Here is a 14560-nt window from a genome sequence, read left to right as displayed (position 1 = left end):
GATTGGCAGCTCACGGTGTCACATTCAAACTGGCAGACAGACAGACAGACAGAGAGAGAGACAAAGAGAGAGATGGAAATTAGGCCTGGGGATTGTCAGTGAGTACATTTACAGGCACACCAATATTCCACTATTATTCCAAATATGACAATATTCTGAATTTGATACGGGTCATATAAACAGAATATTACGGTTGGATATTCCGAATAAGGCCTTTTTCCCAATATAGCATTTTCCAATTAAGACGTGGGATATTCCGTTATTATTCAGGTTTTAGAGCAGAGATCTTCAACAGGGGGTCGGGGCACCTAGGGGGTCCTTAGAGTTACTGCAGGGGGGGGGGGGGGTCACCGACTTTTTGTTAATTTTTTAAGTTTTTTCCAAAAATGAAAATGTCTTAACATGAATCGAACATATTACTAGCAAATATAAATCAGCCTTTTTGTGAAAAACAAAAAACAAAAAAAAACACATTGTTGATAGGCTTATACTGGCCCAAGTATACAGTAAGGATTCACTGTGCCACATGTATTTTTAACATTAAAACATGATTTATAAACTCATGCCAACAATTATTTAATAGCTTGGTATTCTATGCACACAAAAAAGTTATGTATAAAGGCTTTAGGCCACCCACATGTAATTGTAGGCCCAGTTTAATATGCAACTTTTTTACAAAATTTGGTACAATATATGTAGTAGGGGGTCCCTGCTCCGTTTCTCTCTCAGTTAAGGGGTCCTTGGCCTAAAAAACGTTGAAGGCCGCTGTTTTAGAGGCATTCTTTGGAAATGTCAAAGATCATCTACACTAAAGATGCATTTCAAGCAGCGCCAATGGTATGAAACGGTCCACACTTCCTGTCTCCTAAAGGGGCGTGGCCTCGTTTGAACGTGTAGTGAACGTTGTGTGGATGGATGAAAAGTTATATTTAAATAATTTATTAAAATGCTCTTTTGCTAAGGTTAGATATTTACACAGCATCATGGAGATTAGTTTTGTTAGGGTGTTCATGAATGTTAGCTGACGTTAGATTCTCTGTGTTGCCAGATCTCGCGAGAGTTCGGTCCTGAGACAAAAACGGGTCTCAAACAAAGACTTGATGTGTCTGTCTAGAAAATGCCATTTTAGTGTTAGAATGTTCTGGAGATATGTGGCTTGTGAAGACTGGGTCCAATATTTACTTTGGTGACTATGGGGCGAAAGAATCAGTCATAATCTGTGTTCACGTTCACTTCTCCCATTGGAATCAACGCACTCAGGACCTGCTGCTAGTCTCCTAAAGAGGCGTGGCCGTGGGGGAGCCCACGGGAAACAGATACAGGAAACTACTCTGAGTTGGGGCTGTCAAGACCATAGACAAGATGTGAGTCCCCTACACGATGTGAGTCGTGCACATGCAGAAAGGCCGCCATCTTGGACAGCTAGCTACGGCAACGCCACTTGGACGAAGTGCGAAAACTAAATTCTGTTACCCAGGAAATGCGTGTTTGTTTCTAGGTAGTGTTTTAATCCAAACCACCATCTTTTTTTCTAAATTTAGAAAATTTGAATTTTCGTTTCGGTGCCTTAACCGTCGTGGCCGGCGTCACGGAGCACTGTAGCGGCTTAACACAACTACCCATACAAAAATAATAAATAAAAATAATATTTCAGTTATAATGCAAATTTTGCTTGGATATGAAAGACGTTCTCAGAGAACTTATGTAAATTGTACAAGCAATTATGAAAAATATTAATGTGTACAATAATGGACTTTTTATTTAACATGAACACAGTAAAGTGAAACTCTACAGACTCTACAGTCAGAGTATTGAGTGAATTGTACAAATGCTTTCTTTAGTGCAGAGACTGTATAATACTGAAGCATCCTGAAAATGCTCATGCTAGTTTTTACCTTCGCCAAAATTTAGCCTAACTTCGGAGCATTATTTAGCCCCCTTCCCGTCGAGTTTTATGATACAAATACCTCCGCCATCGCTTTAAAGGCCCTGACACACCAACCTGACAGCCGACCATCAGGAGGAAAGCCAGTCGGACTGATCAGTGTCCCCGAGTTGGTCAAAAAAGTGCCTGAGAACACACCGAAGAGACGCTGACTTCAGCGTACGTTCTGCGTGTGCGCGAAACGTAATACGCCTCCATAACAGCAGGTGGCGCTAATCTGTATTGTTGCCCGAAAAATGAAAAACCGGCAGCTGATTGGACGAACGCGTCACGTGGGTCTGGCTGCTCCCGGATTTTACAACCGAGCATAATGGCGGCTCGTTCAGAATATGATCTCATATTTTACGAAGATAGTTCACCGAAACGTGTTTCTGAAAACATTTTAAGCGAGAAATAGGCCGTGCAGTTGCTGAATCTGTCTTCATTTCAGATCGACAAAGGTCAAATGAAAGATTTTCGTCAGATTTTGAGAGGCAGTTCGTCACGCTAACATTAGCGCACTGATTCGCTAGTCAAGGGCTAGAACTCCACCAGTCAGATTGGTCATTGAGTCCGACTGCCCGCCCTCCGACCCAGCAAGTCAGGTCGGCCAAAATGAAGGCAGACGGTCCCTCCGACAGACAATGGCACGGAACACAACGAACAGACTCGCATCACCGACCTCGCCAGACTGTCCAACGGCCGATTATCAGGTTGGTGTGTCAGCGCCTTAAAACGAGCGTTTTCAAAACAGTAATGTCAACAGAGATCACCAGCGGTCCTGCGGGTCTCGAGTCAAAAGATTGATTTTGAGATGTTATGAATCGATATTGGATCATTCAAATGAAGATCGATTTTAATCAAAAAATATATTTTTTTTAAACCCAGCCACAGCACAACCGCTGGATCAGAGTGATCAATACATCTGTCTGCAAATATCATGCTTTTTGTTTGCAGTTGCAAGCTTCTTCCTACTGCGCTTATTTTAATTATCAATCAACCTGCTCATTATTTTTTGATTAATCGATCAGTTTATGAAATGTTCTTTTTTTAAATCTTCTTTCAAATGTTTTCAGTTTAAAAACCCAAAGATATTCAATTAACAACTGGGGCTGCAAGTAACGATTATTTTCATTGTCACTTACGATGTGCTGATTATTTTATCGATTAATCGATTAGTTGTTTGTATTGTTAGTTGTTTGTATTGTTAGTTGTTTTATAAAATGTCAGAAAATGGTGAAAAATGTGGATCAGTGTTTCCCAAAAAGCCCGAGATGACGTCCTCAAATGTCTTGTTTTGTCCACAACTCAAAAATATTCAGTTTACTGTCACAGAGGAGAGAAGAATCTAGAACATATTCAGGTAGCACTGCATATTACGGTACGGTAATAAGATGGTAATAGTGGGGTAACAATGTGATAATAAAGAGGTAATATATAGGTAATAACATGTAATTACCAAAGTAATAACTGGGTAATACATCACAGTAATAAGATGTAATACTGGGGTAATAAGGTGATAAGAAGGTAACATGTAATAACATGCAATTACCAATGTAATAAGTAGGAAAGGGTTCAATAATAACCATATGTATATCTGGGTAATGGCAATATAGTTCTATTAATATTGTAATAACATGGTAATAATCCGGTAATATATGTTGATGTTTTCACAGTATTATAGGCTACTATCAGCGCAATACCTTCCAAATTAGATAAAACTTCTTGGAGTTTAAAATTGATAATTACCATATTATAATGCTGAAATTCATCCACCCTTCATGTTCCAAACATTTCACTTTTGTTTCAAGGTAATACTTTACAAATGATATGTTTAATCTTTTGACTTCTTACCTGGAAACACATCTGGTAGTTTCTGCGTAATAACCATGAATCAGTGCAGCAAAATGCAAAACTGCCTGTTTCTGTTGTATTACATGGTAATATTACAATAACAGAGGTGTAGAGATTACCTGGAAATGCTTTTGGTAGTTTCTGTGTAATAACCATGAATCAGTGCCACAAAATCCCAAACTGCCTGTTTCTATTTTATTCCATGGTAATATTAGAATAACAGAGGTGCAGAGATTACCTTGAAATGCTTCTGGTAGTTTCCAGGTAATCTCTGCACCTCTGTTATTCTAATATTACCATGAAATGTGTCTTTTCCTTCATGCATGTAACCCTGTGCAATCTGACCAGCAGTTAAACACCTTCCACCATCAAGCACTGGAGACTGGGATTGTCGTAACTCAGTTTATTTGACTTAGAAAGGGTCAAACTGGGAAATGAAACACAATGACCAGTTGCTTACATATTGATGAGTCACAAACATTATACAATATAACTACATGACACTGTAATGCAGTAGTATATACAGTAGCTAACATGTAAGCAGAAATAAAGGAAATACGTAATGTGTTGTTATACAGTGTACATAGTATAACCTATATTGTTTATCTAAATAAACTAAAATATACTTACATGTAGCACAACCCAAGATAACAGTGTCAAACTAGCTTAAACGTACAATATGTAACTTTCTGCCGCTAGGGGCCTCTCAACCAAAACAATGGATTGTAAACACTCATTCACGTTACGTTTAGTAACGTTTATTCATGTCATGCTAATAAAATAGCTGCAGTTTCCCCAACATAATTACGTTTTCCTTGATTCAATCTGTATTGGTAGCTAGCTGACCAGTTAGCTAGTTAGCCAGGGCTAATGTTAACAGGTTTTAGCTGCTGGCTAATGATTAGCAGAGGTGCAGAGATGTGGCAGCTATCATCCAGAATGAAGTCTCTTTGTGCCCGGGGAGTGAGACAGGCAGAGCGGGGTGTGCTAGCTGGCTATATTAGCATTAGATTAATCGTCTATCTATACAGCTAACGTTAACGTTACTAGTGAACTTATTTGCTGCTTTTATCCATGGTCAAAACAATTATACTACTAATAACTTTATGAGCATGATGAAACAGATGCTGACAATACCATCTTATTACCGTACCGTAATATGCAGTGCTACCCATATTCACATTTAACAAGCTGGAATCAGAGAATTTTTAATAGTTGACAACTAATCGAGGAATCTTGGCAGCTCTATTCACAACGCTGTGTGAGAAAGAGAAGCAGCAAATCCTCATAATTCAGACTCTAGAACCAGAGGATGGTTTACACTTTTTCACAAATTTTACTTTGAAAAGTATCAATGATCAAAGTAGTTGCAGTAACACAATGCTTTGTGCACTTCAAAAAGTGTTTACCAGACCCTGTCAAAGCCCACACCACAGCCCTCTGTAGTCTGTATTTTTAAACCTAAAAGATGAATACATATTTTTAATTGCACGAATTTACTTTTTTTTTTACATTTGTTTTTAAATAACGTGTCATTGATAGAATACAGTATACGGTATATACAGCCTACACAATACACTTGTGGTAAAAAATAATTTGTTCTACTTCTACTTTCGACTAATTCTCTTTTTGTGCGACGGCTACTCTGCTTAATTCTTTCTTTGAACGTGTGGTGCATTCACTGGAAGAGTTTAACTTCTAAAACAGCAGCCTATCCACACACACACACACACACATACACACAGAAAGAGATTCAGAAACATACTTGAGAACCTTTCTTTAAGGCGTCTGAACTCTGGGATGTCGGCCTCCAGATGGGACACAAACACCTCCTCCACCACATCACAGCTGGAGCGGGTCATCTAAAAACACAAACTGTAGTCAGTCAAACCAGGAAGTGCATGTCTAGCATCAACAAATACAGAAACACATTTAAATATATGTATGACCCTTGCAGAATTAAGATAAACTGCAGAGTCGGGTGATAATTCTCTGGGGATTCCTCAGAACTACAAGTGATCCTTTTTACACTACTCATGCTCATTTAAAAGTATAGTAAGTGATGGTAATCCAATACACGTTTTTGTCACATTCAGTGAACAACCCCTTGACGGTCATCTAGCTCTTTATTTTCTGTGTGCTAATACACAGCCCTGGCTGTGTAAATGGAAAACAAACAGAAAGGAGTGCACAAAACAAACAACACTTTTCCAGCCAATCAGCATCAGGCTGCGTCAGTTGATGGGAAGGGGGGAGGGGGGGCGGTATGGTGGATACCCGAACCAAGCCCGTCGGGACCAGGTCGGGTTCGGACAGATATTTAGAAATGCTGTTCGGGTTCGGGTCGGGCTCGGTCACATCAGCGCGATAAGGCATTGAACATTTTAAATTTAAAAAAAGCTTATTATGTAGGTGCGCGCCTGTGTTGACGTGCGCTTGTTGGTCAGTGTGCGCTGATGCGCTCATCTGTTGACATTTCTGAATGCCTTCCTACAGTTGCTTAATAAAAGCTTTCCACACAAACAAACTTACGTGTCATTAGTATGAGAAAAAAACGAGATCTTAAACTGTTGTCAGGCTCGGTCGGGCTCGGACATAAATATCATAATGCCTGTCGGCCTCGGGCCGGGTTCGGTTACTGCTCTGTCTAATGTGAATGTGCTGGCAGCCAGTATTTATCTATCCGTGAATCTGGGGGGTCGGAGCTTCAACAATCTTTGCGCAGCATCGCTTAATGCACCTTTAATCAATTGTTAATATAAAGAATATGTGATTAGTGCAGTTTTAAGTAAAAGAGCACAATATATAAACACTGCATTATATGTGATAATTTGATATTTCTGCTGCCTATGTTGACATATGAAAACCCAACTTTACTCGGTGTCTTCGATATTTGCATGCATGTAAAGTTTAATATCTGTACCACTGTACCTTAACTGAATAGAGCGGCAGGTTAACTAGCTGCGTCCCACAGCGAAGATAGTAACACAGGCTGTGAAGAGGTTTTGCTCCGCTGGCTCGCTGTGATTCAATTGCTGCAGTAGAGAGACATCACGGAAGGAAGAAGGTATGGACATGAACACGGTTAACATTATGTCGCTATTCGGATCAGCTGAGAATCCCGACTACACTGATGGGGTACCATCTGCAGTGGAGAACTAAAAGAGAAAAGTACTGGAACCAAAAAAGTGAGTCGAGTTGAGCAGAGCTGTAGCATGCAGTGGAACAGGGTTTCTGCAGGTTTTACCAAGTCAAATTTAAGACTTTTTAAGACCTTTATGAATGGAATTTAAGACCCACTGTATATCACGACGAGTCACGAGTCACAAAAGTACTTGCAAAGTAAATAAATGTATTCAAATTGAATAAAAGTGACACAGAGTAATAATAATCTGTACATATACCACTAATTATATTTGAACGAGCAAAAGAAAGAACTACAACCACAGAATTAAAAATAACAAAAATTTCAATGAGCATTAGAGATAGTGTTACATTGACATAGGAAAATTAAGACCTGTCTAAAATTATTTAAGACCTAGAACACAATACTTCAGCAAATTTAAGACTTTTTAAGGCCTAACATTTAGAAATTGTGGACTTTTTTAGACTTTTTAATAGAGTTGAGCCGGATACTCGGCTGAAACAAGTATCCGGTACGGATAAAGCACTTTTGCCGAGTACTAGTATTATACGAGTAATACGAGTCAATATCTGTGCTCGGATTGAATAAAAATCCTCGTTTGGTAGCTGACTGTGTCTGCGTTCTGTGATAGGCTAGTCGTCACAGCGCCCCTCCCCTAAACACATACAGATGTATTGTGTTGCTGTGTCCAGCTCTGCTCACTCACACAGAACAGCTCTCTCTCTCTCTCTCTGTCTGTCTCTCCCTCAGTCACTCAGGTTCACGGGTCTTTTCCGTTAACGTTTAGGGTTTCTTCAGCTTCAGGTTTGTTTTTTACTTCGGTTTGTAGTACTTACTTATTAACCAGTAGAGTTCTGGTAAACGTGGGGTTTGTTCAGACGTGGTGCTTGGTAGAATGCGACTCGCGTTGCGTCTCTGCCTGTCGGAGATTTTTTTAAACCATCAGCTGGCTCTAAACAGATCTGAAAAACAGCGTCGGACTATTTGATCTGTAGAACACAGTCCCCCCCGCCCCCCTCTCTCTCTTTCTCGCTCTCTCTGTCTCTCTCTTACTCACACACACACACACACACACACACACATACCTGGTGTGGAAATACAAAAAAAAAAAAGAACCAAAAAAAAAAAAAAAATCACACTGATCATAAAAAAATTAAAAGTTAAAAAAAGAAAGTTATGTTGAGTATGAAAACTCTTGTTCATTACATTTTACTTCATAATTGCAACCGCATGTGTTGTATTCATTGTTGCAAAACTTGTTCTGTATATATAGTTTGTTTGTTATCATGATCAAAACCATTGATCTGAAGCTCAATGCTGATGCTGTCATGTAAATAGTTTTCTAATCAGCAATAAATATAACAATTTCTGATCAACCCATATCAATTGCATGCTTAAAATAACATACCGGTTAAAGCCCCGCCCATTTCAAGACAATCCGACCCACTTCCGGGTTAGGCCCCGCCCAGTCCGAGTACAGATACAGATAATTCATATAGTTTACAGATACAGATACAGATAATGCTGTACTCGCTCATCCCTACTTTTTAAGACCCAGCAAAAACCCTGTGGAAACACGGCATTAGTCTTATTTAATCTACAGTTACCGTTTCAACCAGTTGTGAGATTGCAGGTCCCAGACTGTTGATGTTGCTGTTGTACCATGGATCCACTCTTCCTCTGAGGAAAAACAGCTGTTGCAGGGTTATATAGTCTTCTACATTCATACCAATCAGTCAGTATCGCTTTGAGTGTAGTCTGGATGAACAGAAGCACATTTTCCAGGATAATTGCCTGACATGCGGCATTTGATGTCCCTCACCTTCCGCTCTCGTCGTGTCGCCGTTCTCAAAACCCGTTCCACTTCGGTAAACAACAAACTTCGAAGCTAGCAAGCTACACGCTGAAAATGGCAAGTTTTAAAGTAAATTTGGATCGTGCAACAAGGCAGGTTTGCTTGGTTCTTTCGGGGAATGATTGTAAAGATTAACAAAGAAAATGTTTACGGCATTACTCTCTAACTGGGACGTTTTGGGACCGATTGGTGGGATTGCTGGGGATGTACACATGGCGATACACTGGTAAGCGCTAATGACGTTTAACCATGTATCCACCTAATTTAAATCACTCACATTACTGTGTTGTGGGAACAGTTAACTTCAATTAATTTTGAATGTGGCATTTATTTTGCGGGGTGCACATGTTCCTTCCTGATTTTGCACAGCCACCGTCGCTGCGTCCGGAGCTTAGCGCTGCCCAGGACAATTGTGATTGGTTTAAAGAAAGAGCATTTTTTCCTCCTATCCCAGAATGAATCTGTGGTGTAGCCAGACTTTACTCCACAGCGCTGTGGAGATAGAGCTGGCAATGTGAGACTACCTAAGTCAATCAGTGTAACTTACAGCTGAACTGAGCGAAGGCTGCACATCAGTGACTGGGATGTAGTACAATCGTAGGTTCAGTTTCTTGGTCAAAATAAGATGTTTTGACTCTCTTTCTCTGTTGGGAAATACATGGACAATGAGTTTACTCATTCACAAGTGCACACACACAATGCAAATGCAGAAAAGGTTTGAGGAACATACACTACTTTGCTGTAACATCCATTGAAAGAAGATCCATTACAAACCAGCTGCTCACCGAATCGAGTAATACGCCCTGGCAAGTCTTCCCATCGCACGATCGTCTCCCAGTACCACGACCCGTGCTGTGTGATGCCTTGTGTCTTCTTTAATGACGGTAGAGCTTCCATGAACTTTGTTTATCTTCTTTATGGACGCCTTAAAAGCATTTCTCCGTGTGAATGCCGGCACAGGGTTTTTGACTGGAGACTTCACTGTGTCATGAAAGTCACTGTCCTTCAGATCTCTCTGGATCCCACTGTCGTCAGCGCGAACTGAATCTCTTTTGTCCTTCTCTTCGTCATCAACACTAGCTGAGTTACAGGAACTCACGACGAAGTTTGCCAGCAGAGTCCCTTTAAGGTAAGGTATTTTTTATTATCCCCGAAGGGCAATTTGTGATACAGACAGCAACCAACACATACAAAGATTACAAAAGACAACAATTAAATAAAGATGAACTATTAAGTGCATGTATGGATATGTTTTTAAATCTGTTAGTTCTGCATCTAGGAAGTTGAAGAACTGAAATGCCTGTGACAGAGCAACGCATTCTCATGAAGGGGTTTGTATGAGGTATCGTATGAAAACTTTTGCACACCCATTCGTATAATATTCTACGAAATTAGGCGACTGCTGGCTGGTCACATGACACTGGTCAGGGGACGATCACACACAATGACGGTTAAGTTTAGCGGTGTTTAGAGTTAAATTTAGCCCACAAAAGGTAGCTAAGGTGGCTGTGAGACGGCTACAGAGCACCATGAGCTGCTGGTCATTTCAGCGCACATTACAGTTAAGTTTAGCCGACAAAAAGTGAGCATCGTGCAGCGCCGACAGTTAAGTGTAGGCACCAAAACGACTAGTTAAGATTAGTAAAAAGATCGTGGTTTGATCAAAACACTCCAGGGAAACGAACACGTGTTTCCTGGGTCAAAGTATTTTGTTTTCCCGGGGACATGAACTCCACTCTAGGGTTGAAAGTACTGTGTTTTATGACCCACCCGTCAACCTTGACCTCCTGTGCATTACTTTTCTTAGCTATATGTACGAATGGTTCATGAGAACAGCCTGGACAGAGCGTGGTTGTTGTCTGCTGAAACTGACTCCGCCTTCTGAAAAACTCTCACTTTAAAAGAATTGGAAAGATCTTTCAGAGTAGTGCCTGCAATTTTCCTGCACACTTTCACTATCCCCTGAAGTCGTTATATTATATATTTTTGTTTGAGTAAACCATACCGACTTACAGTATGAAGGTAAAAGCAAGAAGCGATTCAATGAAACAACACTTAAACATTCTCATTAGAGTCGCATCCACGTTAAAACTTCTAAGCTTACAAAATACAGGCGCTGGTTGGCTTTCTTACACACCGGGTCGACATGATACACAAAGGTCAATTTTAATCCAAAACTTTGGGGAAACATTTAGTGTACGTGTAAGTGTAGTGGCAGCTTTTGTTTGGCTGACTCACATAGATCCTCTTTGTCTTTCCACAAGAGGAAGTTGATCTCTGGAAAGGGCATTGAAGTGCTGCACGCAGAACCGTGATCTAGCTTGGTTCCTTTTGAGAGATCAAGGTAAAGGTAACGTATCAATCTTGTCACAATCTCGGCTGCCACCAATCTGTGCTACAACAGCATTGTGCAGAACACACACCTTCTTTAGAGACAGTCACGATGTCTCTGTATATGTGTTGTAGTTTTTTCAGATAGTTTGCACGACCACTTGCACCATGCTTCAAACTCTTCTCCACGGCTAGAACCACTTCCTGGAAATATTTCTCTACCATATGTTCCTGAGCCTGAAATACAGAAAAGACACATGGTCTGATTTAAAAAAAAAACAACAAGGAAAAATACTGAATACAGATAAAAGTACAAAGTACAGCAGTTATTTGGGCATTAGCCAAAAATATTGGAGTTAAGGGATCACCAAAGCTATCATTATTCATGAGGGCTACATGAATGTCTGTACCAAATTTCATGCCAATTTATTCCATAGTTGTTAAGACATTTCACAAGACCAAAAATGTCCCCCTCATTGGGCGCTAGAGGAAAAATCAGGGGAGCACCAAACCAAAAGGATCCCTCTTCTGGGAACCATGAATGTCTGAAAAAAAAATGTTAAGATAAGTTAAAAAATGTACATACTGGTTGTGTCAGATGTAAGGTTAGGGGATCACTGAAGTTATTAGGACTCATCCTCTCTGGGGACTATGAATATATGTTCTAAATTGTAATGACAGTTCATTCATGTCCAATAGTTGTTAAGACATTTTAGTCTGGAAGAGATCAACCGACAGTGGCCATCAGCGTCAGATACCGACGCACAAATCACCCTTCAGCGTCTGTATGGAACACACCGGGCATAGCAGCAGCTTGTCCGCGGCTCTGTAAGATGATGTAATATGAAGAGTGACAATGGTAGGGAGTAGTATTAAAGATTGAAACTCTGCATAAGGATGGTTATCTGGTATATCTGATTATATGGTTGGTTGGGGTGGTGGATGGGTCAAACAACACAGGACTTTCACCCAGGAGACCAGGGTTTGTGTCCCGTTCTTGTCCTGTGTGTCACTTAAACATACATTTTGTAACCCCACCCACAATCTTTTCCTAAACCTAACTAAGGGTTTTACCCAGTACATTGAAAAATTATGCCAAATCAGTCACAACCCAGAGCGTCGAATATCTCCACGAATGGGATTACATTACGTTTACCTTTTATATTTTCATCTTCTTTCCTCATCGTCAGATTTTCTTCCCACGTAACGTCAGAATCAGAAAAAGGATTTATTGCAAAGTTGAAACTGTCGTCCCCCAAAAAATGCTCAAATAGGTCATTTGTTCAAGCAGTAACTATGACTCATACTTACGTTAGTGGCGGCGCCCTCTAGGGGCCGTAGTAATTATGACGGGAGCAAAGCACAAAGTAAGGTGACGAAGTAGAAGAGCACGAAAATGTCAACATAAAGAGGCAGGTTGGGGTGAAGGACGGGTCAAACAACCACAAGACTTTCACCAAGGAGAGCAGAGTTCGAGTACTGTTAGAAAGTAAAAGGCGATTTTTTTTTTTTTTTACTTTACGAATGTCACGTTCGGCTTCACATGCATAACAGGAAGTGAAGTAACGTTTTAACGATTTAAACCCAAACCACAATCCTTTTCTAAACTTAACTTAGTAGTTTTTGTGCCTAAACATAAAGACATGTTTAAATCACGAGTCCTTACCTAGGTACTGTCAGGGCATGCCCTCATACTCTGCTCCTGACTGGCTAGTAGTCCTTACCTAGGTACTGTCAGGGCATGCCCTCATACTCTGCTCCTGACTGGCTAGTAGTCCTTACCTAGCTACTGTCAGGGCACGCCCTCATACTAGGTGGCTAGGAGGTGAAAAAGTTGTCGCACGTGACGTTGCGGGGGCCCGCCAGCCCCTTGGTCAGGTCCAGCACCACGCAGGCGCCCTGATTCCTCTCGGACGCGCTGCTCTCGGACTTGCCCGTGTACATCTGCATGTTCCACGCGTAGCTGGACCCGGCGTCGCAGGCCACCCACGCCTTGAGTCCGTACCTGGTGGGTTTGCTGGGCATGTACTGGCGGAAGGCGCATCGACCTTGGCAGAGAGCACGACGACGTTTAAAAACACACACACAGGCACGCACGCACGCACACACACACACACACACACACACACACACACACACACACAGGCACAGGCACGCACCTCGAAAGGGAACCAGCGAGGCAGCCGCCACACCCAGGCGTCCCACACGTCTCGTACGGCCGCCAGTTTGTCTGTGGCTCGTCTGGCGGCTCTCGTCTCGCGGTCGTTGAATCGCAGCAGTCTCGAGAACGCGTGGAACCGTTTCAGCGGCATCGTGGCGCGGAAAATGGCCCTGCCGCTCTCCTCGTGCCACAGGCTCTCCAGGGCCTCGTTTCGGGAACTGTACACGCCGGCAAGGATCAGCAGCCCGAGGTAGCCGCGCAGGTCCGTGGCGTGCATCGTTTTCCAGTCGTCACCGCGTTTCCTCAGGCCCTCGAGGTTCGTGGCGGTCACCACCATCTCTTCTATTCGCCACGTGACAAACAGGTCGAACGCGGAGACTATGTCGTCGACGTGCGTGGCAGCGTACTCCGTGGGTCACGGGAGGTCCTCTGTGGAGGAGCAGCGCGTCCGTGGTCTCGCTCTTGTTCTTGTTCCCAGGTCGACGGGGATGATACGTTTCCGAGGACCATTCGATTGTGCCGTTTTTTGACACAAACGTTTGCTTCTCCTCGTCCTCCTCCTTGTGCTCCTTGTGCTCTGCTTCTCCCCTTTCTTCTCCTTCTCCAACCTCTTCTTCTTCTTCTTCTTGTACTACTTGGTCGACTTTCTCGTCGTCATCGCCGTCGCCGCCATATTTGTCTTCATCCTCTTGTGACGCACACCCGCCAGATTCACCTTTGTGGTCCTTGTCGGAGTCATGGTGGTCGTCTTTTTTTTTTCTTCTTCCTTATCTCCACCCTCTTGTTGTTGTTGTTGTCCTCCTTCTTCTTCTTCTGGGACATTGCGTGCGGAGCCAAAGATGAGCTGATGCAGGTCCAACTTTAGAGTCGACCAACGGGCCACGCTGGCTTCGCACCTGGCTGCCGCACCCAAAGATCCAAATGAAGACAAAGTAGAACAGGGAGATTGTTTGTCAAAAACAAATCAGTCAGACATGCAGACACATGGGTACAGTATGTGTGTGTATAATAAGTAGGTCGAGGTCAATGCCTTTGCCTCCCCCCCTTATCTCACTACTACAAGCCACTGGCCAGGGTCCCCCTAACCCCGAAGGCCTAGGCGAGTGTAGTGGGAAACGCGTTCGACTGCAGCGCGGGTCTCTGGGACCCCGAAGGCCTAGGCGAGTGTAGTGGGAAACGCGTTCGACTGCAGCGCGGGTCTCTGGGACCCCGAAGGCCTAGGCGAGTGTAGTGGGAAACGCGTTCGACTGCAGCGTGGGTCTCTGGTACCCCGAAGGACAACACAAGGGT

The 14560-nt window shown here is 42.4% G+C and overlaps 1 protein-coding gene across 1 annotated transcript; it reads right to left on the bottom strand.

The window, feature by feature from the left end:
* Positions 1-9292: 9292 nt before the first annotated feature.
* On the bottom strand, positions 9293-11356 carry LOC116053611 (phosphoinositide 3-kinase regulatory subunit 6-like). Its single transcript, XM_031304695.2, has 4 exons — positions 11202-11356; positions 11017-11106; positions 9564-9900; positions 9293-9422 (listed from the first exon to the last, which is right to left on the bottom strand). The coding sequence occupies exons 1-4, from the start codon at positions 11332-11334 to the stop codon at positions 9308-9310; spliced, it is 675 nt and encodes a 224-aa protein (XP_031160555.1). The 5' UTR covers positions 11335-11356; the 3' UTR covers positions 9293-9307.
* Between the last annotated feature and the right edge of the window lie 3204 nt (positions 11357-14560).

This window comes from Sander lucioperca, chromosome 15, assembly GCF_008315115.2.
Source record: "Sander lucioperca isolate FBNREF2018 chromosome 15, SLUC_FBN_1.2, whole genome shotgun sequence".
Taxonomy (NCBI): Eukaryota; Metazoa; Chordata; class Actinopteri; order Perciformes; family Percidae; genus Sander; species Sander lucioperca.
Note: the sequence above shows the minus strand (reverse complement) of the source record. Positions and strands in the feature narration are given on the sequence as shown.

What these genes read in the sequence shown, in the direction of transcription:
- LOC116053611 (XM_031304695.2), bottom strand. Translation starts at nt 11,334, where the DNA reads ATGGTAGAGAAATATTTCCAGGAAGTGGTTCTAGCCGTGGAGAAGAGT. An exon ending in CGTGACTGTCTCTAAAGAAG is followed by an intron (nt 11,107 to 11,201) that starts GTGTGTGTTCTG and finishes ATCTCTCAAAAG; the next exon opens with GAACCAAGCTAGATCACGGT. An exon ending in GAAAGACAAAGAGGATCTAT is followed by an intron (nt 9,901 to 11,016) that starts GTGAGTCAGCCA and finishes CTTACCTTAAAG; the next exon opens with GGACTCTGCTGGCAAACTTC.